Raw genomic sequence first — 27,636 nt, forward strand, 5'->3', positions numbered from 1 at the left:
AATACTCACTGTCTTGCACATCATACGGTTCTAATTTTTGAGGGTGTAGCAGTTAACCTGAGACATGTTAATGGAACTTACACTCTATCCAGAGAAACAGACACTAAACAATTAATTATATGTGTGATCGCCCTTGTGATGGATGCTGTATGGGAGCAGGTGCCAGAGGTTCTGACTGAATCTAGTGCAATGGTCGGAAAGGCTTCCACAAGGAAGGGATTTTACAATTGAGCTCTGAAGAGTAAGTAAGAAAAAAATTAACTAGAAAAGAAATGGAGGAAGAGAATTTCTTGCAGAATAGTGTGTTTTCAAGACTAACTTGAGGCATTTCAGTAAAAGAAAAAAGGGAGAGAGAGAGAGAGAGAGAGAGAGAGAGAGAGAGAGAGAGAGAGATGACATGAGACATGAAACTATAGAAACAACTTAGAACAAACAGTTCTAGGGCTTCCAAAACAGGTTAATAACTTTGGCCTTATCCTAAGTACAGTGGATTTTAAAGAAGAGAGTGGTGTGAAACATATACAATTTAGAAACACCACAATATGAAAGGAGGCCAATGAGAACTCTGTTGAAAGAAGAGGGCAGTGTGGTTCAGGATAGTAGCAGGGGAGATGGAGATAAGCGGATAGATTTGAAAGATAGAGTCCATGTACTTGGTGACTTAGATCAGGGAGATGAGAAGGAGGCAGATTCAGGTTTTATGGGACCTGAAGCTTATGAAATTGGGGAACTCTTCCAGAAATGATTTACTGTATAAAGGAAGGTCCAAAAATGGCCAACAAAGTCCTAGACATTGTTTACAAACCCAAGGAGTCTGGATGAAGAGGAGGGGCTTTCTTCACTGTATCTCTTTATATAAAGGAGAAATCCTTCCCCAGAATCCTTCCCACATTTCTCTCAAGTATAGGAGTTTGGTAAAGAAAATCGACAACCCCTTCCAATTCCAAGACTTTCTGCTTGGAATTTAGGCAAATGCATTTTAATCTGTAAACCAAGAAGGCAGTCCATACTTATGCTCTAGTAGCAGGGTATCATTATTGTCCAACAAGATACTTTTCAAGTAATAATTTATTCTCAGAAAACAGAGATAAACTGAGCTCCACTCAGCAAAATGAAACAATAGCCACTCTTCTATTGTGAGCATGAGTGACTGGGTGGGTTCCCTCTTTCTTCCCGCATCTCCGTTGTCTTCCCTCTTGAAGATGAGGTCCAACTCAGCCCTGCAGCACTGTTGGTGGGCTCTGACGTGTCTCCTCTTTGATAATAGTTGGTGCCTGTTTTCTGTCAGCAGTGTGGTGCTGCAGCATTTTGTACTGAGGCAAGGAGGAGGCATGAGCTGCTGTCACAAATAATCAGGCACATGGTGATTACAAGTCTGACTTCTGATAGAACCCAGAATCAAGCTGGGGAATTATTAACTGAAGAGAAGTGAGGCAACCTGCCCAAGGGCACATAGCTAAGAGATGGTAGAGCCAGGATTGATTCACCCGTGGCTGATTCAAGAACCCACTAGCCACTTTTTGTTGCTGTTACATTTTCAGACCTTTTTTCCTCTTTAATGATTGGAACAATATAATTTATATCAACTAACCGAGAAGCCTAAATCTTGTGTCTTTTTCATCTCTGGAGGTAAAAAAATAGCATCAAAGCAAGATGGCATCAGATTCATGTCGTGAAGCTTAGTGAATACTAGTAAAGAATGACTAGAATCAAGGTGTGGATGTTCAGATAAACAAGATGGGCTTAATCCACTGTGGGAGCCCTGTTGAGATGGATAAGATCTCCCAGGTGGGCTTTCTGCATTCTAGTTCCCTCTGACAAGAGAATTTGAAACAACCCATACATTTCTCTTTCATTACAAATCCCTCTTATCTTAAAAATTTTTTGTTCAAAATTTACTCTCTAAGAAGCAGTTGGTAATAACTATAGTCACATCCTTGTCCATACATTGATGATAGAGCAATGTTTATATAATATCTATTTGTAACAATACAAGCATTACACATTGTACAATTGTATAAATTGCAAGCCAAACTCCAAATGAACAAAAATTTTTTTTATAACAGAACTTTGTTTCTGTTAAAAGTTACTATTCTAATAGGTGTTGTGAACTTGCTATCAGCCAATAAGTGTTCTTCCCTTACCCTAGGGTTGCATCTAGCTTTTGAGAGAGGCTAATGGAAGTATCAAGGCACTGGATTGGGTGGAGATGGGGGAGGGAGGGAAGCATGTCTGTTCTGAGTTATCTTCTACCAATGCCATTCTTAGGTGAAATGTCCATTCTAGTCTTTGTGTAAGTCCTGTGCTGATCAGCGTTACTGCATGCTACTTATATGTATATGTGAATCACTTCTGCTTCCTACTATTACTTCCTAAATAAACTACACATAACAAGTCATTCATTATCTGCAGCTCTGCGCACAGGAAGAACTAAGCTAAGACAGGCCTCTAAAAATGAAAATGTGCAGGCTTGGCCAGGGTCTTTGTTTAGCAGTGGGATCAGCATGAAGAGGTATATGGTTAAATACTGGCTTCTTTTTTTGTATTCCAGAATCAGCAAGGCACAATTTGAAAGGGGTGGTATTATTAGTGGATTGAAAAAATGAAACTTATTTTATTATTGAGTTGTTGACATAGTAAGGCTATGTAACAAACTACCCCAAAACTCAGTTGCTTACAACAAGCATTTATTCATTCTCACAAGTTGCCAAGATAACAAATTCGGCTTATATAGGCGGCACTTAACTGGACAGCTCTGCCTCCTGTTGTAAGTTGGCTGGGTTTGGTTCCAGAATGTCAATCTGCTACATATACATTTGTTCTGGAAACAGGCTGAAGAGGCAGTATTTCCCTGGGGCAAACTCTTCTCAGAGCACTGAATCACTGAAAGCAAGAGCTAAGCCAAACTGTGCAAGCACATTTAGGTCCTTGCTTACATCACATCCACTAATAATCCACTGACCAAAGCAAATCACCTGGTCAAGCTCAACATCAATGGGCCAGGAAAGTACACTCTCTTACAGGGGCAGAAGGAGTGGAGTGAATAATAATCGTTATCCTGTGTGTTAGTGCTATAACCTTGCAAAATTATGAGGCAGTTAGAAAACATTACTCTTCCCTCTTATGGGTTTAATTTGTATATAAGAGTTAATGTTTATCTTCGGGACATGTGTGTTTGTACTCTAGGCTTGCACATGGTTAACCCAACAGTTACCAAATAGGCATTCAAAGGAAAGCTGAGGCATATCTTGAACCCTTCTGGTGGGAAGACTTTGAAGATGGCTGCATGTGGAGGACAGAGCTAGTTAGAACATTCTTTCTGGAATTCTTGAATAAAATATTTCAGTTTGACGGAATAATTATGACTTAGAAGGAAGGAATAGATTCTGAGGGAAAACCACCCACCCAGGTTAGGAAGATAAGTTTCAGACATGGGGGTGAAAAGTCAGGGAGGCAGGTTTGGAGCAGGAGAGGAAAGTGGGCCAGAGGGCAGGGTGTTAAAGTTGGGAATTGGGGACTTCTGATGGGAAAGAAGGATTTGATGCTTAACTGCTATAATCTGGCCTATAAACAAAGTCATGTAGTAAGACCCTTTCTCTCCCAGGTAGTAAGTCCCTTTAGGTTTTTGTTTTTTTCTCAATACTTCAGTCAAGGCTCAGTTATAGAACTTTTTATGTTGTCAAAAAGTGAAAGACTGAGCTACAAGAAAAAAATAAAATATACCTATTCAAATAATTCTTAAATTGTCTTTAAGAAAGCCCATTATTCTACAAAGGAATTACCTTTTTAATGTAAACCATCAACTATTTTTTTTTTTTTTTTTTTTTACAGTTCATTGGGAAACACAATAAGAAAAAGAGATCCTATTTTTGTTGGAAACATGAGCTTTTTTCTCTTTGACTTAGTGAGAAACCATTTATTCTTCTGATTTATAAGCATATTTTACATATTCTGGTTAACACATCAAGTGTATAATGTGGGAGCTCCCTTAAGAATGCTAAAACCACGCACGTTAAAGTCAGCTACACGTTATGTTAGGCTATTAGATGCCACTTCTTTAATCACAGCACACACATACTATATTTTTACTAACAGAGGAACATGCCTTTCAAAAATATTTTATTGGATGAAACTTTCTTATTCTCAGGAAAATTTTGGTTCTTTAATATAATTTATTATGCCCTTTAAAATTCTGTTTGATAAAAGCATTGCTACATTATAAATACCTGTAAAGAAAATATAATTTAAATTTTTGAGGGAAATAGTATATGTTTCTTCTCTTACATTTTTCACAAAAATTCACACAGGCACTAAGAAAGACTGACAAAAATATTTTTTGTCTGAACGATATTCTCCAGGTTGGAAACATTCAAACATGACTTTATTTAAATATCAAAGCTTCTCTAAAGTGAACTTTGGCTGCAATCCAATGAGCTGGTTGGGGGTGTAATAAGGAAAAGATTCTGTTAGAAGGATAAAAAAAAAATGCTTCAGACAATTAGCAGTAGGCTAGGAGTGGGGAAAGGATGAGCTTTCCTTTATGACTGTTTATTTTCCCCTCTAGGCCTTAGCTTTGTTGTTGGTTTTAGTTGAAAATGTATCTCATAACTCTTGGTCCTTTTCAGTTTTAATACTTTTTGATGGGATGAAATTTTAAAAATTCTATCTAACAATCCATATCGAAGAGCATGTGAAACTTCCAAGAACATACTGATACTGTAATTCTTTTAGGAGAACATCCTTAAAGCTTCATGGGTATTGCTCTGGAGATAACCTTATTCTGCACAATTTTATATGGTGGAATAGGGGGTGAAATTTTGTGTTACAAACCATACTTCAAACCAAAGCACTTGACAGACTCTAGTGTTCTCTTCTTGGTCTAGTTCATGTGTAGCCTGATAAAGTTCAAACTTCGTGGAAGAACAGCAAACAGCGAGCCCACTGGGAGAATGCCATTGTAGGTGACCAGAGCCTTTGTGAGCATAGAGAGAATGGGAAGCTAAGTGGTTGGCAATTAATGAATTAGTGTAAATGGGCATCCAGGGGAGGTGAGGTTAAATGAACATGTCAGATTAGATATCAGAGGTACTTGCAGGAGTCTAAAATACCATTTGGGGGCCAATAATTTAATTAAGTCATGGAAAATTCTCATAATTATTATCATACAGATCCTGCCTGAAAGAAGTTGAAGATACTTTTTCCTAGTGCATTTACACTTTGAAAATGTTCATTTAGTTCAAGAGTGGGGCCAAATAAAAGGCCTATTGAGTGCTCATCAGTAAGGTGGCTGCCATAAGTAGCATGAAGCAGAGAGCCTTGGGGACCTGCCACTCAAGTTTAGCTACTTAGCTCCAGGCAACTTGGCCATGATGGAAGATGGGTCTGAGTATTAGGTTTTATTAAAATCTCATATTTTCAATAATCACTCACATTTAAAAAACATTTTACTTGTCAAAAAAAAATCTACCTGAAGGACAGATGTGGCCTGTGGGCTGCCACCTCCTGTCCTCTGAGTTGAAACTTGGAAGCCATTTGATGAGAATTTGGATACTATCAGCTATACCATTAGGGAAGAGCCTTTAGTGTCAAGGAATGAATACTCAGTTTCAGGGATTCAGAGAAACCTATTCTAATGAATACAATTTTCAAAACAAACAAAGCCTCCCATTGGCTCTCCCCTGTTATTATATTGGTTCTCCATGTTATGAGTGGTTTTCTGTTATTATTAATAATAAAAATTATGACTAGGAACTTGCTGAGTGCCAAGTATAAGTTTATTCTAAGAAAGTAGCATAAATTAGTTCTCTCAGTATTCAGTTTGTGGCTAAGACAAGGGAGGAAAAGCTTCAGAGGAGGAAATGGAGGAAGACCAGAACACACAGCATGTGTCTCAGTCACCGTTAGATCAACAGAGGCCTCTTACGTGGCACACCGAGCAAGGAATGTTCTAACACAGCCCAAACCAGATCACACAGGTTCTGAGGTCTGTTTATGGATCTAAGTACTACTCCCTGAATAAGTAGTACTTTGGAATAGAAAAGATGGGGTAGGGGTCTAATTATGAACACTTTCATTCGAGACTTTCCAAAGCTGTCTTTGGCATCAAAATTCGAAGAACCACAGAGCAAAGACAGGAGACAAGCTATCAGAACAGATTTCCTTCCTCTCATTCTTTGCAGATTACTTTTCAAATTTATCTATTGCCCCAGGTTATGACTTTTCTCTTGAGAAATGAAATGAAAGGGCTCAAAGAGGCATTCTAATGTGGTTTGAGGACCACTTGTGGACTGTGGCTCTGGAAAAAACAAACGCGTTACTTGTGTAGGCAGGAAGAGGTGCTTGAAAAGATCCATGATCCATTCAGGAAGTTGGATTTACTGTTGGAGCTCATCCCTTTCAAATACCCACTTTGGGGAGAAACAGAAAAAGTATAACAAGTGATACTATAAGCATAAGAATCAATGGCAAAAACAACCACTTCAGACACAGGCAAAATCTATGGGTAAGGAAGGAGCATGAATATTTCCAACTCAGGATCACAGACTTCTTTAGTTTTCCTCCCTCAGAATGTCCACCAGAGCTTGCAGCAGCCGGTCATCTCTGTGCTTGTAAGGTTTGGTGTTATAGAAAACGTCGGCATAGTCGTTATACAGACTGTCCTCAGTGTCTTTAAGGTGGGAAGGTTTGTTCAGCTTTTCCAGGGCTTCGTAGAAATTTTCGTAAGGGATGTTGGGCTTTGCACTCGGAGACTTCTTTGGTGATTGCTTGGGTGGTGAGTTTCTTCTGAAGGCGCTTTGTAGGAGTCGCAGCATGGCCTCGGATGCAGCTCCTTCCACTTGCTCCTCCTTTCTGTTGCTCCCACTGCGGCTGCTGAGGCTGTTTGCAGTCGGTGGCTTCTCATTCAGGTTCTCCTCTGTGGGCTGCTCCTAAAACACAGAAATCCACCCACAAAGGGAAGAAGGCTCATTGTTTAGAGCTGGGCAGGCCAGCTAGTTCATGCCCACTGGTTCTCCCCCTCCCCGCATCCCGCCTGGCAGTTGGGAAGCAGAAAGAGCACAAGGCTTAGAGTTACACTAACTCAGTTTTCAGTCCTCAATTTTCCTCTTACTGTTATATCCCTGGCACCTTTTAATCTCCCTAATTTCACCTGTAAAATAGGAATAAGAATACCTCCACTTCTGGTGGATTTGAAAACGGAATAAGATGATGTATTATAAGTGCTCATACTTATTGGTCTCCTTCACTTTGATAAATGAAGTAGAATTCATGTTAGTGGATTCAATAATTTTGAATTCATTCATTTTAATTTCTAAATACGCAATGAATGAATGGATAAAACAATAGAGTTTCATCCTATGGAAAATAAACAATTTACCACTCCCACTCCCTTTCTTCCTTACCCATGTTTGACTCACTCCCCGCCTAAAAGTGAGGGGCAGCTTCACTCACTACATTGTCAATTTACAGTTCAAAAAAAGAGCATGCCAAGAATAATCCAGCCATACAGACCTCCCCTGAGTCCACCACTTTCTCCACCCCTCTTCTGTCATTCTGCACGGTGTTGTAGGACGTGTACACGCGGGGCTGTTTCATGTGTTCTGGCTGAGAGGAGGTCCCGTGCAAAATCAGCTTCCAGTTCACAATTCTCCCTTCATTTTGCATTCTTCCAGACTGATGAATAAGCATATATATTTTAAGCAGGAATCTTTATAGCTGCCAATACTAAATTGCAACGTTAGCTGTCTTTAGGAGAAAGGCATTCTCAGAGAAAAAAGCAACAGTGTGTGTTCTGAGTAACATAAAACAAGATCCTTCAGACTATCAAAAAAGGATTTCATAGTCTAAATCTAATTTTAAAATTTTGTGCATTCCATGTGTAGAGCTCTGTGTGAAAAGAAATACATCACTGGTAGGCGATAAATGGTGATGGAAGGAGACTTGACTTGGGGAGATGAACACACAATACAATATACAGATAATGTATTATAGAATTGTACATCTGAAACCTATATAACCTAATTAACCAAAGGCACTCCAATAAGAAAAAAGAAAAACACACATTTTTAAAAAGATAATAAAGGAAAAAAATCACTGGATTTATTCTTGCTATGAAAATTGACAGTTTACAGGCTCAAGGATTTTTTAAAAAAATGATTAATTGCTTCATCATTTAATTAAAAAATCAGAACTCTCTATATTAATCTCTATATGGAATGTATTCTTGAAAAGTTGACTGTACATCTATAAATAGAATTATATTAAACAATTATCAACTTTTAGAAACATTCCATTCGGGAAAAAAGTCAGCCTTAATGAAGTATTACAAACAGCCTTCAGCCTTAATCAACCCTTAAAAACTGTACATTTATGGGAATAATACTTTTCAGAAGCTCAAAAACTATGTTTAAAATAATGTGCTGAAATCTAAAGTGTCTAAAAAATATTCAAAAACATAAAGTCAAATTTTGCAGATTTATCTTGGTAAACAGTTTTTCTTAGTTTCCTGATGATGAAACTGATTTAAAGAGTGGAGTCCACATTCAAGAACAAGGCAATCTACTAAGAACATTTCCTGTTCTCCCCATGAGAGCAGGAATTTTTACAGATGCCAATACTAAATTTAGCTGTCTTTAGGAGAAAGGTATTCTCAGAGAATAAAGTAACAATAACTATAGAATTTGTATTAATTTAATTGACATCTTCAGGAATAATTTCTTTTTAAAAAGTTATTTAGGCGGGTGTGGGTTAGAAGGGGTCAATGGGGGAAATAGGAGGACAACTATACTACTTTCAGCAATAAAGGTAAATCTCTCTATATAAAAGGCTAATATACTAAATGTCCCTCTGACCATCTGATCAATCACTATGACACACACTGACCACCAGGGGGCATATGCTCAACACAGGAGCTGCCATGATGCACATTGGCCATTTACAAAGAAACAGCACCATGAACCTCCCTACCACCCCAGAGCGACAGCCCACCAAATCACAGCCAATGCTGCCAAGACCCCATGGCACAATATGCAGCCTACAGCCCACCCCAGCCCAGAAATGGTCGCTGTGGGCACCAGGTAATGACATCACGTAGCAACGCACGACTTCCTCTGCCTAGCAACTAGCCTCCTTGGAGTTTCTTCAGTTCAGGAACATGATTTGCTTTATAGCCAGGTGCAAACATTTTATACTTTAACCAAATGTCTGTGAAGCGTTTTTCCGTGCCTCATCTCATTTGATCCTCACAGAAATCCTTGAGTAGGTAGATAGGAGACTTGGTAGAATCCTATTTTCTTTTCATTAGCCGGAAAATGGAGATTTAGAAAGTTTAGAAACTTGACCCGACTGAAAAGAAGAAATGGTGGACCTTGAAAATGACTTCAGTTTTTCTCACTGTGCAGAATATAGTCAAACACTGCTGCAGTTAAATATTTTACCCTTTGGTCTCCCTGCGTGATCTACAATAATACTCTGCTTCATGTTGATATTTACTGCTGTGTTGCTGACAATTACCTGAAAGAGAAGTTGGGGTGCTTCACTGGGCTGGAAAAAGTTTAGCCAAATCAGAAAGCAGGTCTAATTAAGCAATTTTATTCTATATATATAAAAGGCTAAGTTGACTCGCACATGCGCAATACATATAAAGCTCTCGCTGGCGCCAGTGTGTTTCGATATGTTATTATCGAATGTGAATTTGGTTGACACTTATATTATAGAGAAAGGGCAAATAGAGATATTAAAATATTTCTTCTAATTAATTTTCTTTCAAATGTGCATGAATCCGTGCACCAGGCCACTAGTTTTAAATAAGAAATTATTTAGACATTGAAATCTGGCACTGCTGCCGAAACCGGTTTGGCTCAGTGGCTAGAGCGTCGGCCTGCGGACTGAAAAGTCCCAGGTTCGATTCCGGTCAAGGGCATATACCTGGGTTGTGGGCACATCCGCAGTAGGAGATGTGCAGGAGGCAGCTGATCAATGTTTCTCTCTCATCGATGTTTCTAACTCTCTATCTCCCTTCCTCTCTGTAAAAAATCAATAAAATATATTAAAAAAAAAAAAGAAATCTGGCACTGCTGATACTTATAACATATCTCTCTCAGGAGGACTCAGACCAAAACCCCATTTATTTATATGCTCACCTATAGAAAATGCTGGAGAAATGATGCAAAAATAAACAATTCAGCTGTATAAATCAGTGTAATTCAGCTGTATGAATAATTTGGTTTTTTGTTCTGACACCCCTTGCTTTATTTTTGTGACTGTATATTATAATTATAGGAAGATATCAAAGAGTGTTAGTAAACATAGTGAAAAAACTGAGACAAAACAAAGTCAAATTAAATAAGTCTTCTCTAATAAGTAAGCTACTTCTAAATGGCCACTGTAGTAAATATTTGTAAAAGTTCCTTCATGTGACTCCAGTGGAGTGTCATAAGCAAAGCTGGTCTAGCATTTAACTATGGGTTTTTTTTTTTAAATATATTTTTACTGATTTCCTAGAGGAAGGGAGATGGAGAGAAATAGAAACATCAATGATGAGAGAGAATCATCGATTGGCTGCCTCCTGCACACCCACTATGGGGGACTGAGCCTGCAACCTGGACATGTTTCCTGACCAGGAATTGAACCATGACCTCCTGGTTCATAGTTTGACGCTCAACCACTGAGCCATGCCAGTCTGGCTAACTATGTTTTTGAATACAGCTCATTCTGGTGAGTAGGTCATGTGGGACACTTGGATTTGTCCCACAATATGTCACACTGTATATCAGAATATCTTCTCTTTCTTCCTCTATGGCCAGTGCCTAATATTTTTTAAATCTATGTAGCCAAGTGGCAGGACTTGAAACACTACATCTTGTCATTACTTCAACTATAGAGTGATCAAAGTTCCTTAGGGCCCTGATGAATGATGACACCAACCTTAAAACACCTTCAATGTTTTTAAAAGTAAGCTTGTGTTTCTATAGCCTTTCCTTCTTACTTACCATGTCTGTAATTCGCAAAGTCCAGGTGCCTACTGGGTTCTCTCCCCATGTGTGAACAGACATGAAGTCCCAATTTTTAAAGCCGTTAGGAGATGTATCCCGCTCTCTTTCAGCCAACAGAACAGTGTTGGTTCCTATTTTCATACAAGAAATGCAAGTTAATAAATGTCCTAACAGCTCTGATAGGACACACTCTAGCATCTGATAATGAAAATGAAAGCTGAGAGAGATTAACCCTCCAAATGTTTTTATCCACAGTACATTGCACATTATCTGACATATAGTAAGTTCTCAATCCATACTGTAGAAAACGAAATAATGCATGAATATAGTAAGGTTTATTTGAATAAGGAGAACTCAAGAGACCTACGTTTACAAACTAAATTAAAGAAGAGAATCAAAGACCTAAAATAAATTTTAATGGAACTGTCATTTTGAAATATAAGAGGAAGTTTTGAGAATTTGATAGGTGCCTGAGTCTACAATCTTGTGTATACATTAAAAAGCTATGTTAATTTAATAATCTCTTGTCATATAAAACTAGTAATAGGAGTAACTCTAAATTTTCAAATCCAAGCTTTCTATAGAACAATAAATAATATTACTTTCTAAGTGAAAGGGTCAAAAAATCTATAGGGCCATTAATGAAAAGGCAGTCCACCATCCTTTCAAGACAATTCCAAGATATCTAGAAAGTGTAACTCCAAAATTAACAGAACCTATTCAAAAGCTGTAAGAACTTCATATCCTGGAAGGACATTATGGAGATAGCTCATTTTTCCTCATACATCACCTACAGACATGGAATTTATTCAGAGACTGCATGTGGACGAGTGCTGGGACAGCTTCTCCTGGTGGATTATGGTTTGTGTTCACAAGCTCTTCCCGTCCAGAATCTCATCTGACTTAGTGCCCTCTCAGGAAAGAGCAACTGCCCATATATCACATCATCTGCCTTAATAATATCATTATGGGAAATTTGTTAGTCTTCTCAACCCTCTTTCATGGATCAGAAGTCTCAGTTTTTCAATTGATTCTGATGTATCTATCAGCTTTATTAAGTATCAGAGTAATTTTCACTAACATGTTACCTGAGAGAAAAGAATGATAGATCAGTGACCTGGAAAAATGAGCACAATTTGAAAATGTATATTATGGTATTCATTAACTCCAGAAAGGCTTATTAATTACATTATTATTTGAATAGATCTTGTTCTTTGCTTATCTAAGGACCTGTGGGAATGAGCAGGGCAGAATTCTGATGTTAAAAAAAGGGGATGAGCGGGAGAGAAGAAGCATATTTTTTAAGACCTGAAAATATCTATTGGGAGACTTAGGTCTATAAAGAAACAAAAACTCATTGATTTGAACTAATTGAATTTACATTTAAACAAATGGTTTAAAAGAACATTTTAAAGTTAAAAAAATATTTACCAAGAGCAGAAGTGAGTGTGACATGAAGGTCTCCTCTTCGGGAATATTCAATTGTTGCTTCAAATTGTACATGTTCCAGGGACTTGATAGCATTTTCCTGCCCCTCACAAGCTCTTGTTGGAATTTCAATGATAACTTCTCCATTAGCTTTCAGGGCTCTAAATATATTAATGAATCTCCATTGAATAAAGTGTATCTCTTCTTCCTTACATTTTATACAAATATGTACACATCAGTCTTGTACTTGATACTTAACTAAGCTTGTTGTCTCTCCCTATTATGAGTAGAACCTAATTCAGGATTAGCTATAAGTGAATAATGCATAGAAAATTGTAAGGCTTTTATAGAAATAGAAAAAAACCCCAATTCTACAGTTTCATCATAAATAGCAAAATCAATCCTGAGAAAAAAAGAGCAAAGCTGGAGGCATCATACTTCCTGATTTCAAAATATATTAGAAAGCTACAATAATCAAAACAGTATGGTACTGACATAAAGACAGACATATAGGCCAGTGGAACAGAATACAGAACCCAGTTAAGTGTTCTTACCACAATAAAATAAAAAAAAAGAAAATAGTAAAGAACACAGGTACTTGAAAAAAATGCTGTTTACTGTGGAATCAAATTCAGGCAGGTTTGCCTTGGACCCATCAAAAAGTGGTCTGTTATTGCAATGGACATGTCTTCCATGCCTTCTACCCTTGGGTATTTTGTGTGAGTGGGTCTTCAGTATAATCATGATTGTTGTGATAGAATTAATAAGACAGTCATAGCAGATTCTGCTTCCGGGGCTAGATGTGGTCTGTGTAAAAGCAGTATGATAAAGATTCCTTCATGGCAGAAAGATGATGAATCACACAGCACTGTGGTATGAAGTGAGGCTCTTGAGGTTTGGATAATGCTTGTTGGCGAGTACTGTATTTCAGCAATTCTAAGATGCATTTTTCAACATTTTATCATCTTTGAATTTGGGATAAATCTTAAAACTGATGATTGATAATAGTTTAAGTAGCTATGATTGTTCTTAGTGCTACATAAAACAATGGTACACCTTAAACATAATGCTAGATGGTAGGTAGGCTATGAGAGGAAAATGCAAATATGCTAACATGATTTACAGATCTTTGATCTCAATATTCCCCCTGGACCCACAGCGAACACTGGCAAATGCTACCTCCATCTACTTCAGAAAGGAAGGTGAGAAAAAAATTAGACAAAGTGACAAACATATCACATAGTGCCATGGGCACACAGGTATTCAAAATTCCTGAGACACTTACCTGGGCTCAAAGTCATTGTCCTTTATCACACACTCTTTCTTCTCAGGCACACTGTTCCAGGTTCTAGGATCAGCTAAGTCCACCAGAGCTTTGGCATTTAGCAGCCCGAATCCAAACCGACTGTTCACCATCAAGCCTGCGCCATTCTTTTTCCATCCAGGGTTATTGGCCAGTGGGTCATACTCAGAGGTCCAGACAACCAAGTGCTGCATATCTCGCCAGGTTAGATTTGGACTGGATGGAAAGTGACCCAAAACATCTTTCAGGGACAAAATGAAGTTTCCTTGCAAAAGCAAGTGCTAAGAACAAGCATTTCTATTCAGAAATTATGAAGTACCTTTTGTAACTGTACTTAATGTAATTCTAGCATTACTATTTGTATGTCTTTTCATTTAGAAATCAAAATACAGTATGGAAAACTTCTCCTCATACCATGCAAGTTAAGTTCTTATCATTAGTAAAATTTTGTCTTCAGCATTGTAGAAATATAGGACTTGGCTCATGATTCCTAATTAGTTAAGTTTACCTGGAGCAAAAATTAAAATGACAGCACCTCCTTTCATTCTTTCAGTCTCCTGCTGTCCATTAACATCCTTGGCATTTTTAGCATTATTAACAAAGTCCTCAACTTTCTTCTTGAGAAGACTCAGATTTTAAAGATATGGGCTGGCTTCCTACTCAGGTAGTTTTTGTTTCTTTTCTTTATATGTCAAAAGTGTCAAGAAACTCTTAGCTACTTGAGATCACTCTTGTAAGATCACTATGCTTAATACTATGGGGATATTTAAAGAGGTGGTTCTTGTTTTTAAGAAGCTTACACTCCAGTAAAAAAACTAAGGCTATTTTTTTATTACTATAATATACCTGCTGAATAATGTGTTTATGGCATAATGCACTGCAGCAGTTTAGTAGAGAGATAATTATTTCAGGTTGGAAAGATCTAGGGAGATTTTGCTGGGAGGAAATATTTGAGCTGAACTTTAAAGAGTGGGTAGAATGTCAAGAAGTAGAGTGAGAGAAAAGAGAATGAGGCAATGGAGCAAAACCTGTGCGGTGGGGGGAGGTGGGGGGAGGAGGTGGAGTACATGATGTGGCTCAAGTACAGTGAATAGTCTGGTTTGCTGGAGCAGGAAGAGGTGATAAGGAGTACTGAGCCAGATGGTGAAGGCTTTGACTGCCAGGTAAGGGGCTTATACTTTATCGTTTGGGCAATGGGGAATCATTGAGAAATTTTGAGCAAAGAAGTGGTTTAACCAGAAGTCTTGATACAATTAATTTAGCATCAATATAAAGATAATCATAGGGTTGTTAGGTCTATTATAATGCAGATAGAGCCTTTCCCAATCCCCCTATGTAAAATTTCAGTTCTCCCAATGCTCCTGAGCATTATTCTCCTGCTCTACTGTTTTCTTTTATAGCATTTATCACCTTCTAACATATTGGGTACTTTTGTTTTATATATCATTAATGTCTGTCTCCCCTGCTAGATTTAGCCATGAGAAGGGCTGAGATTTTAATCAGTCTTGTTCTCTGATGTGTACCTAGCACTCAGAAGAATTGCAGGCACAGAGTATAAGCTGAGTAAATATTGGTTGGCTGAATGATTGAATGTGACTACATGTTAACTAGCCCCCAAATATAATTTTAAAACTTACTGCAATTAATCAGTAGAGTCTTTCAAGATCTCGAGCTTTCCCTTAGCTTTGAGACTTGCATTGTGTCTATTAAGCCAGTCAAGCATTAGTCCTCAAGGTTTCTAGCTTATCACTAGGTTGTGAAACAACCCTCAGGAAATCTGGCTCAATTTGCTGTTTTCTCCCTAGAGTCAATAGCATAGTGGTTAAAATGTCTTCTGGTAGGTATTGCAAAGGATACCTGGCAGGCCTCCCAGGGAAGCTCCCTCCCCACATAAGCCTGGGTGCAGAGCATGCAACTAGGTCTCTCCAGGGCAGTGGTTCTCAACCTTCCTAATGCCGCGGCCCTTTAACACAGTTCCTCATGTTGTGGTGACCCCCAATTTCATTGTTACAAATTGAACATAATTAAAGATAGTGATTAATCACAAAAACAATATGTAATTATATATGTGTTTTCCGATGGTCTTAGGCGACCCCTGTGAAAGGGTCATTCGATCCCCAAAGGGATCGTGACCCACGAGTTGAGAACCGCTGCTCTAGGGAGTTGCAGTCAAGGAGTCAGCTCCTCCACTTGGTCAAACTCTTCCCATATTTACATTCCTAGCCCCTCACACCTTCTTTCTTAGGTCTCCTTATCTGAGGCCTTGGGCAGAGGTCTCTGCTAAGGCCTCCTTATGGGGGGAGTGGGAGAAACCTTAAAGACATTTTTCCCCCTCTACTTTTCCACTCCTAGCCTTCCCAAGCCCCACCCCACCCCAGAATCCATATAACTACCAGAGCCTTTTTTGGTGGTGGTGGTGGGGGGGGGGGCGCGTCCCTCAACAGTGAGAAGACCCTCATGAATGTGATGCTTCACCTGACCTCGCTGGCTGGGCACCATTCTTGGCAGGGGGGGGGGGGGGGGGGGGCGGTGTGGAGGGTCAGGGCGGGCGCAAATGGACTAGGGTAGTCATTGTTTCCTCTTGTTTTAGATTCTGCCAGTGTGGTAAGAGATTAAAGGCTTAACTCTTTCATTTTTGGTTTATTGCTTTAATTTGCTACTCTGACGCCTAGAAGCTCAGTACATTCACTGTCGTATCAGCTGATCTCCTGACAAACATACCAGCCAGAGCGTGACTGATGGAGGCCTTAGAAAGACTCCAGTTCAGTGATTCTCATGGGTTCCAGATTGCTTGCACCATAATCTGGGACACTTGTAAATATTTAAAATTCCCACGCACTATCCTAAACCTACTGAATCAATATATCAGGGTAGAGCATTATTTTATAATCATATTTGAAAAAACTAACCAGTTCTATGTTATAGCTAAAATAATGAGTTGGAAGAAAGAATACAAGCATATAACTAAGACAATTAGAAGTCATTTCAAATCACGGAGGACAGAATAGGGAGTAATAAAAGGCATATTACACTGTATCTACTACCAAAGACCCGTGTGGCTTTAAGCAAGTCACTTTATTTCCCTGGTCCTGAGTTGACTCATTTATAAGAATAGAGGGATGAGTATAATAATCTACAGAATTCCTTACTGTTCAGACTTCCTGTCTGCCCAATATCATAAATACCTCATCTTGTCTCCACCTTGGCCATCCCACATTTAGGAATAATTAACTAGCTGAGGAGAAATGGCTATTTTTTGAATGTAGACATTAATTCTGTCCTATAAAACATTTTATTGAAATTCTTGCATCTTTCTAGTCCTTTAAAGGGAGTTTTGGTGATCAATGAGCAACTCACCACTTTCTGATTTGACCATCTATGTGACAGGTGTTTGTTTGGAGGTTGGGATGAAAAGTGTACTAAGGAAGCATAAGGCAGGGTCTTGATAATCAAACACAAGGCATAGACTTCCTATATTTCTATAGTAGAACATTTGTTTTATATTTAATTGCATGTTTTATTTTTTTTAATTTTCTTTTACCTATTCTTTACAAAATATTCAAGGGGGTTTCATTGCCATGCAATTTGGAAAATTAAGCCTATTTTCCCAACAGAGTTATTCTTCATTTGTGTGATTGCATTTCATAAATGAAAAGGAGCTGCTAATAATGGTACATTTCATTCCTGACAGCCTCCCTTTGTTAATTAGTGCTCAACAGCACCACAATAATTAAAAATTTTAAAGGTGCATTAGGTTGCAAATCAAGAATATATTTATAGAAAATAAGGGTTGTGGAATTAAACATTGAAATTAAGCATTGCTTCTAATTAGAAGAGTGTAGGTAAAGTAATTGGAAACAAAATTCTAAAGTGAAAGGGTCCTAGAGGCTGTCTCATTCTGCCACTAATCGCAACTAGGTAAGTCCAGTATGTTGAAGATTTCCTAATCTGGAGACTTTTCAACATTTCACAACCCACTGAGTCAAGGATTTCTTTGATGTGGTTTACCCAGAGGTTTCATGCAGCATTGAAAGTTTATTTTCCTTTCTCTAGCCTTTAATGAAAATAGAAGATTGGTTCATCTGTTTATTTAATACCTCCAAACATGTCAAGGGATTCAGTGTTTCACTACAGAATTCGTGTTCTCTATTAAAAATTACTCTGATTTCCCTTGCTCTCACCACAGAAGACTGAGGTTATTGTCTACCATCTTTCTAACATATACTCACTACATGACAATAATGGTACCATAGGCATTTATCGAAGGAATTCCTATCTTTTTTATGCCTAGTAAGTACCGGAATGAACATCTTCGCAATTACAGCTAAATGAGGTTGCAGAAAAAAACAGTTGTAAATTAACTCTTTATAGCAGTGTTTCTCAAAATTTGGTTAAGCTAGCTACTAGCATTCAAACTGCCTAGGACACTTATTAAAAATGGAGGTTTCTAGGCCAAATACCAGAAACTTCTGAATCTGAGTTGATGGCAATGGGACATAGGAATCTGCATACTACATAAAACTCTGAAAGTGATTATTATCTAAGCTGGTGTTTGAGAAACACTCTTCTAGGGAAGAAAATTCCTCTATACATATTTGAGCCAGAAACTATTCTTTCTCCTTCCCTCTCCTCTTCTCATTCCCCAGTGCTCCAGCTAAGTCATATTTAATGCAACATAAGTAGTTTGCTTGTGACAAGGAGTCTTTTATGAGGAACTCATAAAGCATGAGAGTTAGGATGTTCCTTTATCAGCCTCAATCTTATTAACTTCCCTTTGTTTGAGAGGATGAGCAGCTACCGTTCAACATTTCCTCTGCACCAGGGCCATGGGAGGCAGCATAATGTACTGGTTGATAGCACAGGCTTTTCCCAGATTTGCTCTTTTCTTACCAGCCATCTTTCCAGCCCATCCAAGTAGGTAGACTCTTGGTATGAGTTTTGCTAGGCCTGTCTTGCTTAGCCACTGTGGCCGTCTCATAGCTGAGATACTTGGGACTAAATGGTAGCTCCACAGGTGCCCCAGGGCTCTTGGAACTACTCTGGATTAATCCTCTTAGACAAGGACTCAGCAACTCCTGGGCTCTTCCAGCTGTGGCACGAGCCAAAGTGTCTCTTCTGCTACTGTGAACCTCATCTACTGAGCATGCCATGAGGGCACTGCTTTGTCTTCTCTAGAGAATATGGATGTTCTTCTAAGATAAACTCCTTAGTAGGAAAGGTAATAGTAATTTTAAAGTTTAACCACTTTCTTGATCATACAACCACTCCACCTGACGTGACATTTAAATATTTCTCACCATACAACACTAGAAACTAGAAATGAGGACAAATAAAAACCTGTGAGACAGTTGGATTTTTCCCCTCTGTGTTAAGTATTAGACTATTGGTCATTATTATAAGGGAGAAACATTGTTGTTAAATCCCTTTTTAACATCATACACTAAAATAAATTCCAGGGTGATTTAGGGCTTAAATATGGCAAAAGAATAATAATAAAAGACATATAGATAAATGTTTAATCTAATTTTGAGTTGTAAATATTTTTCTGAATGTAAAAACAAAGGAAAAAACTTTTAGAAAAGACTGGCAAATGTAACTGTATACATATTAACTTAATTACCTCAAAATTACATATAAATAAAATTAAAAGGTAAATGTCTAACCAACCAAACTAAACTAAGGCATAAAACAAAGTCAAGGCCATAAAAAAGCAATTACAGATGATAAATGGCCAAAGAATATAAAATACTGAGCTTCATTAGTAATGAAATAAACGTGTATGAAGATTAGATACCATTTGCATGTATCAAAATAGCAAAAACTTTAAAAGATAATAAAAGTAGCTTTAATATGGGCTTAGGAAAATGGTACTTTCATACATATAATGCTGGTGGAAATATAAAATGCTATAGTTTTTCTAGACAATAACTTGTCAATATATATTAAAATCATTGAAACATTCATACCCTTTGACCCAGAAATTCCAATTAGGAGTGTTTATCCTGTGGAAATTATCAGAGATGACAATCAATATTTATGGGCAAGGGTGTTTAAGCATGATTATATAATTTTAATAAAATCTGCATTTATATAACAGAATACTATGAAAAGGTAAAAATTTTGTTTTTAATTCTCATTCCTCTAAGACTGGGATTATATAATATGAAAAAAAGGATGTTTTATAAACTTATCATTCCTAACACTACCCACAGAAATTATCTACATAAAGTATTTCCTGGTGGAAATAAACAGAAGTGAGAAGGCCTTGGAGCTGAGTGGGAGGAGAACTTGGAGGAGACCATGAGTTTTTGAAGGTCAAGGAACATTGATTTACACAAGAGAAAATGCTCTTAACATATTATAGGGAGGATTTAAAAACATCACAAAATAATGTATATATGAAGATCCAGTTTTGTAAGATATGTTTGTACTAAATCTACATCGAGATGTTAACAGGAAGAGAGTTTATTTTATTATTACTTATAGTTTTCTACTGTAAGCATGTATTCAGAAAACAATATGTGTTATTAAAAAGGAGGAGGAGAAGCAGCCTTAGTAATGGTGATTAGAAGCTTTCTGGGCCTTACTTTGCTTCCAGGGCCAGAGCGAAGATGCCAGCAGCCAGGGGTGCCGAGGCAGAGGTGCCCGTGTGGGTCCCTGTACAGTCATTGTGCAGGTCAGCACTCGTCTGGGTGGCGCCAGAAGGGGAGAGAAACGTGGGAGAACATGTGAGCAGTGTGGTCCTGTCCCTGAGGGAAACCATACCGAGGGCCGCATCTGCTATGATCAGGAAACTGAGCTGATTCGATTCCCTGCTTCCTTCTCTAAACCACAGACGGGTGCTTGCCATCTGCTGATATTTTAGTTCACTCTCCTCTCCATGCAACTTGTCTATAATTCTGGCATCAGGGTGCCTTTTTGGGGGGATGAAATACTCCCACTATGAATATTTTCTGCTCTGAGATTCCCAAACGAAATGCTGTCTGTAAAAAAGGGACTGTTTCAAAATCACTGTGAATCATGCTGGCCCATTAATCATCAGATCCATTGTGTTTGGTCTGGCATATTTAGAACTTCTGCCTCATGCAAAATTCCCTGTTGCCTTCAGATTGACATTTGACTGCCTCTTCGGTACAAGAATATGAAGCCATTCTGATTTCGGCCACTTGAACTAGTTGTTCAAAACTTGTTCAGTGTGTAGTTTGCACTCACTGTTGATGCAATTTGATGCCCATGAGTTAGTGTCCACATCTGCACATTGATGAAAATGGTGTTTTTTCAAAATAGAAAGTGTGCTAGACTTAGATCTAGTACACTGAATTCTAAACCTGCTCTTCAATGGATGTATCCCAAGGGCAAGGCACTTGGTTTCCCCATCTGTAAAATGAGGTTGACATTTCCTGACTCAGATTCTGAGGCTGGAATGAGATCCTGCTTATGAAAGCATCTTTACACAATATTATCGAATGTAAAGATTTCCCTAGGCTTATTTTAGCTTAATTAAGAAGAGGTTGCTGAGACGAAGGGAAGAAACCAAAGCGACTTCCAATCTGTCTGCCTGAAGAACCACAGTACTGCTGGTAGAGCAAGTAGTTGGGCCAAAGGATTACTAACAAGACACCCACCCAGGCTCCTGCTCTCTGGCTTTTAGCTGGTGATTTCAATGTATGGGAGGGAGGTGTGAAAAACTAATTTGTTCTATTATCACCTCCTTTGGCTTCCCACTCCGAGTGGCTGAATTTCTCCAGTTATGGTGGCTCTGCTCCTCAGAGGGTTGCGGAAGCAAGGCTGCCCTTTTTACCCGTTGACGCAAGTGAGCCCCCGGAGATGACTGTGCTGAGGAAGAGGTTTGTGCCAGACAAAGACTATTTATTGCCACCGTCTCAAATAGAATTCACCGTCTGTCTCTATGGCTGATTTACCTACGGAGCGATCTTTACAAAGACGGAAACTCTTCCTCCTCCTTCAGAGCAGAGCAGCTCAGATGTGGGACAGTCTATGAAACGGTGACTCTGAGATGCACAGCGGACCGTTTTCTCAAAAGCAATTCTGGACAACAGCCAGGAACTCTGACCATCAAGGAAAATATGTCTGACATGCTCCTTTCAAAGGCAATAAAATATGCCCGCCATAAAGAATCCCTTGGTAGCCCTGGCCGAAGTGGCTCAGTCGGTAGGGTGTGTACTGAAAGGTTGCTAGTTCAGTTCCCTGTCAGGGCACATGCCTGGGTTGTGAGCTTGATACCTGGTAGGGGGCATGCAGGAGGCAGCCAATCCATGTTTCGCTTTTATATGGATGTCTCTCTCCCTCTTCTCTTCTTCTCTTCTCTTCTCTTCTCTTCTCTTCTCTTCTCTTCTCTTCTCTTCACTTCTTTCTCTCTCTCTCTCTCTCTCTCTCTCTTCCCTGTCTAAAAAATAAATTAAAAAAAAGACTCCCTGGGCAGACTATCACTATTATTTGTGTAACTGAAGATATGGGCATGAGAGGGAGGTCAATGCTTTTAAGTTGAGACCACAGTTTTACTGTGGAAATTAGAGTAGTTGACAGGAGCAGGCAGAGTTCCAGAATTGTGATCCAGTAGGAAGAAGACAGTAATCCTGACAATTTTGGTGAGATGCTATTAACATGAATTTTACAAACTTTTCAAAGTCTAGTCATCTAAATGACCTGTTCTCTCACTGAGATTAGAATAGACATACTTTAGCTAGTTGGCTCTTTCTGTGTCAGAAGTTAAATGTGGGACTTTAAATTTTCAAATTAAAAGTGCCTCTGTTCTCAAAGCTCCACATGGCCCTTGAAGGAAAATCCAATAATTGTCCTTGGCAGTCTGACTCATGGACGCGGAGTCACAGCCACACGTGGGCTGGAGATGCTCTCTGAGCATATACCCTTCCCGAGCTGCTTATTCGGATGCTGAGAAGTTCACCTCAGGGGAAATGTAGCCTGTTATTTTCCTGTAGGTCGTTTGTTCTTAGGAGACATCGCTGGTGTATGCTCTGTATTTTTATCATCTGCTAAAGGGCAAGCCAGACCATATCCCTGCTATTAAAGGATCAGCAAGTACAGGGTGATAGAGCCCCTACAATCCTGAGATGCCCTTTAAGGCTGTTTTCAGGGAGGCATCACACAAGCTGACTAGACATTTAGAGTCTTGACTGTAGGTAATGACTGACTGGTGGCTTCTCAGGGCTGAGTTTAAAAATGACTGAGACACAACATCTTCAGGGCAGAAGCGTAATTATCCCAAGAGAGAAAACTTCCCAATATATGCCAGCCTTTCAAGTGAGCAAAGGACAAGTCTCCCCAATTGATACATCATGCTTAAACAAATCAATTTTACCAAAGGATTCTTGTGAATGCAAGTCATGCTCTTCTACCTAAGCAGAGAGAGTTAGACAAAAGCAACATACGATTCGCTGGTCAGTGTAATCCCCGCTGCTGTACGATGTGGCCAGCGTGGAGGAGCACTTCTCCGCATACCAGGGGGACAGGCCCTGCTGCGAGGCACTGCTGATGGAGATGGTGTAGATGCTGTCTGTGTACCCGTCGCAGTCACAGTTATCTCCCTGACGCCCCCCGTTTCCAGATGCCCAGACGAAGATGGAGCCCTTTCCTTGTCTCCCCTGAAAGAAAAACCTGAATATATCACATCTATTATCATCTATTGGGGTCACTGTCTCACCTCCATAACATCCCCAACAAATACATGCTGAGACAGTTATTGTGACCTTTTTCACCTCTAGGTACTCCAGCATCAATGCTGGAAATCTTCTGAGACTTCCTATTGTGGAGCCACGGGCTTCTGGCTCTGCCAATCCTTTCTCTGGGCCCTCTGTGGGGTGGGGCAGAGCTGGGGCTTTCTTTTCTTTATTTTGCAGATTCATAATCTGGCCCTTAGCACTTGCTTATTTTTTTTCACTCCTCCCTTGCCTATGTCACTACATCTGAATCTTTGAACTTCCTATCCTTTCTGCTTGAATCTTCTGGTTTACTAATAGAACGAAAAAATCCGGCATTATTCAGATCTGCTTTGCAGCTGCATTGAAAGGGACTCTTCAGTTGAATGGACCTCGTCAAGGCTACTCTCTCTGTGATTTTTCAATATGTGCTCTCCAGAGTTTCTACTTTTGTTTCATCCTGTGCAGAACAAGGCCATAGGATACTGGCAAGAATGCAGTAAACCCAAGGCACACGTATTCACCAGGCACGTGCAGAGCGGAAGGTAGCACCCTGCTATATTTATATTTAAGGATGCATTTTCAGAGCATTTGAGAGAAGTCTGGGTAGTAATTTATCTAGTGTGAAAATTCAAAACAGCAGGAAAATGAGAAAGGACATAATCCGGAGTATTTTTTTAAGTATATGTTTTAAGAGTAATGAATCTCTGTTGAGTGACAGACCCAAATGGGGGAAAATATCTCAACCCTTAACTTCTATCCCTCTTGAAGAATGATTTGGCTCTCTGAATGCATTTCAAATCATAAGCAACTGCAAGAAATTGACAACCATTTCTTTCCATATAAGCTAAATGTTCTTCCCTTCTCAACATATCCACAGTCAGGTTTCATTCCAGGTGGGTCTGCGTTAAGCATCTCACCTGTTTAACACCATATTCAAATGCCTTCTGGGCGAGTCGACCAGGCCCCTCCACAGTTTTCCCATCGTCGTTCGGGCCCCAGCTCGCACTGTAAATGTCCACATGCCCAGGATTGAATCCAATTGAACTGGCTTCAATAGCATCGGTCACAATGCCATCCAACATTCTTATGCCTGAACAGCAAAACACACAAATAATAAGTTGATGTCAGGATGTACATGTAGAATGGCATAATGCTCTTAATATTTATTTTTTAAAAGGACTGTCAAGAGTCAAAAACAGGGTAACCACTGGATGTCCCAAATGCCCATGACCTGCTGCTAACAGCACAAAGGAAAGATACAATCACTGCCTCCATAAACTTTCTTACCCGCTTTTAGAGATAACTATGTGCTATGCAGTAGCCATGGTTATCGTGGATTACAAAATGTCCCACCTCCCTCCACTACTCCAGTAACCTAGAAATAACAGTATAGCTTTTAGAAAGAGGCACCAAACAGACCTCCCTTGATATACCTTCTCATAACTATACCACGAACGGCTGTGGCCAAACCTGTGCCATACAAATGACTCTGTACAGGAAACCGTGGAGCTTGCAAAGGTCTACCCACGATAGGAAACTAACAAATAGGAAAAGAACTCTTGTTTCTAACCACTGATTAAAAATAACCCAGAGGCCATTCTTTTATGTGTTTGCTATGAAACATTTTCAAGGACCATGCTTCCTTTTCTTCTAAATAATCTCAAGGATGAAATCATTGCCATGGATTTTGCTCCTGAGGGAGAATCGTTTTTCATCAGCAGAAGGCAGACTCGGTAGCTCCTTGTGCTTTCCTACAGGCTGCCACCCATCATCAGACTCATGCACTCAAGTGCCAGGAAGGCAAAAGCAATTTAGATGGATACAGGAAGCTACCTGGTTATTGCTGGCTTCAGGCTGATAATGCAACAGAGTGCACAGCTTCAGATTTTCACACTATTATTTACAATGGAGCACAGGTAAAAACCATGTAATTGACATGATTCATGAAAGTCATATTTATTTTCTTTAAAAATGCATTTTGGGGGAAATTCCAGCTCTTCAATTTATGAGGTGCATGATCTGGGGACAAGTCACTTAACTTCACTCTACCTCAGTTTCTTCAACTATAAAATGGGGATAATAACAGCTCACATGTATTGATGATGTACTATATGCTGCTACCATTCTTAACTTAAGGCTTTAAACTTATAAACTCATCTATCCTTGCGACAACCATTTGAGGGGGGCCCTATAATTCTCCCCATTTTAGAGGTGGAGAGACTGAGGTCAGAGATGGACAGTGACTTGCTAAAGGCCACACAGATTGAAATCGGGAAGCCAGGAGTTGAGTACCCAAATATGTCCTGTTAAATTCCAGGACACACTGCTTATAGTGTGTTATTGGATAAGTGATGGCCATACAGTAGATGCTTCAAATGAAAATTATTATATAAAAATGAACTTGGGGCTAGACTGTCAAAGGGTAGAGTAATGAAAGAAAATCAGTAGACTTGGAATGAGAAGTCTTGTTTTAGTTCTATGCTGCCGGAAACTGTTACCTTGAGAATCTTGTTTCTGATTCCTCCTACATAAAATAAAGAGATCAGATGATTCTCTCATAAACTATAGGTACTTAGTTTATTATCACTTAAAAAGTGAATTCTTTTTCTAGGTGATTACATAATCTGTACTTCTTCATTTTCATTAAATTAACATGGCACTTTGATGGTGTTAGTGTCAAAGAAATTAGGAATGACAAAATCTAAGAGTGTGCTGTATTAGGGAGAGAGACTTTATATATGCCAAGATGGGTATTTATTTTATTTATAAAAAGGAATAGAATCTCTGTGAGCTCTTTCGGATCCAGTCTCCATCGCCCTTATCCACAGGAACTGCATCAATGGGTTCTCTTGTCTTCCCACTGGGTTCCACCAACTGAGGACAGCAGCAGGAGGTTGGGGGATGAGGGGAAAGTGCGGTACTCACTCCCCTGATTCCTTCTTGCCTGGAAATAGCTTGCTGGTTGTACTCAAGGCTGTAGCTCCTGTCCAGTGATTCTCTCCTATGGCCACAGCTTTCTGTCTCCAGTTTCCACTGACTCCTTCCACTTGTTCCTTTGGGCCTAAAGGTGGTAACATCTGCCTACATCTGTTAGCCCTTGTTGGTTTCCTTTGAACTCTTGTAAACAGTTCCTTTATTTAATTGCCCTGATGGAACTTACCATATGTTTCCCCACAAAAACACTGACTGAAACAACTAGAGATTCTAAATTCTTGCTATTGAAGATAACCTTTGGCTTCTTAATATAACAAGCATGTATTCTTTTTATTTTTAAAAGCTGTTCTTTGCCATGAAATGAAGAACTGCAGAATTCAGAGGCAGGGAAATTCTTTGCCTAAATTTCTTCCTCCTCTTGTTCCCTGAATAAGCACACAACACGAAAACTTTCTAAATCAGAACACAGAGAAAATTAGGTTTGTTTTAAAAGCTATTCAACATTTCAAACCCCCTCCCCATATGTATTGGCTTATATTCATTTTCTAGGAATCCAGATCTTTTGATTCATTTGCAAATCACACCCAAGTTCTACAGCACATTTTGTATGGAGTCCATTTCTTCCTCTGGTTGTTGAAAGCTCCCCCTCTCCCCACCTCATTTACACCAGGTAATGCAAGGCTCAAGTTAAAAGTGCAAAACTAGCCTGGCCAGTGTGGTTCAGTGGTTGAACATTGGCCTATGAACCAGGAGGTCACGGTTCAATTCCTGGTCACAGCATATGCCTGGATTGCAGTAGGGTGCATGCCGGAGGCAAAAATCAATGATTCTCTCTCATCATTGATGTTTCTCTCATGCCCTCTCACTTCCTCTCTGAAATCAATAAAAAAAAAAAAATTTTTTTAAAGTGCAAAACTATAGGAACAGCCCTCTGCTTTACCTCCAACTTTGGCATCATATGCAACTCCGACCCCACACTTGTAATTATTTGCTTGCATGGCAATTTCTCCTGCGCATCTGGTCCCGTGTCTGAAGATTAAAAAATAGGAATTATAAAACATAAATGAGGACAAACATTTGTTCTGTATATGAATCCATGGTACATGGATATGTTAACTTTTCGTCTGCCTTTTCTCTGGTTTCTTCCCATCAGCATTAGATGAAATATAGGCATCAAGTGAAGGGAATAGGCACAGGAGCCAGAGTATATGAGTATATGAGTTCACATTTTAGCTTCCGCCACTAACTAGTGGTGTGACCATGGGTAAGTGTCCTCAAAGGGTTGTGAGATCACATGAGA

At 39.2% G+C, this 27,636-nt stretch overlaps 1 protein-coding gene across 1 annotated transcript in view; it reads right to left on the reverse strand.

Moving 5' to 3' along the window:
- Positions 1-3,848: 3,848 nt before the first annotated feature.
- Positions 3,849-27,636, reverse strand: part of PCSK1 (proprotein convertase subtilisin/kexin type 1) — a 40,470-nt gene continuing 16,682 nt past the window's right edge. The window contains exons 6-14 of the mRNA XM_036310650.1: positions 27,277-27,365; positions 24,320-24,492; positions 23,133-23,345; positions 20,310-20,410; positions 13,705-13,938; positions 12,423-12,580; positions 10,989-11,122; positions 7,510-7,671; positions 3,849-6,926 (exon numbers count right to left, since the gene is read on the reverse strand). Coding sequence (XP_036166543.1) covers positions 6,549-6,926; positions 7,510-7,671; positions 10,989-11,122; positions 12,423-12,580; positions 13,705-13,938; positions 20,310-20,410; positions 23,133-23,345; positions 24,320-24,492; positions 27,277-27,365 — 1,642 coding nt within the window. The 3' untranslated portion in view covers positions 3,849-6,548. The remainder of the gene's footprint in view (positions 6,927-7,509; positions 7,672-10,988; positions 11,123-12,422; positions 12,581-13,704; positions 13,939-20,309; positions 20,411-23,132; positions 23,346-24,319; positions 24,493-27,276; positions 27,366-27,636) is intronic.

Source organism: Myotis myotis, unplaced genomic scaffold (genome assembly GCF_014108235.1).
Source record: "Myotis myotis isolate mMyoMyo1 unplaced genomic scaffold, mMyoMyo1.p scaffold_m19_p_5, whole genome shotgun sequence".
Classification (NCBI taxonomy): Eukaryota; Metazoa; Chordata; class Mammalia; order Chiroptera; family Vespertilionidae; genus Myotis; species Myotis myotis.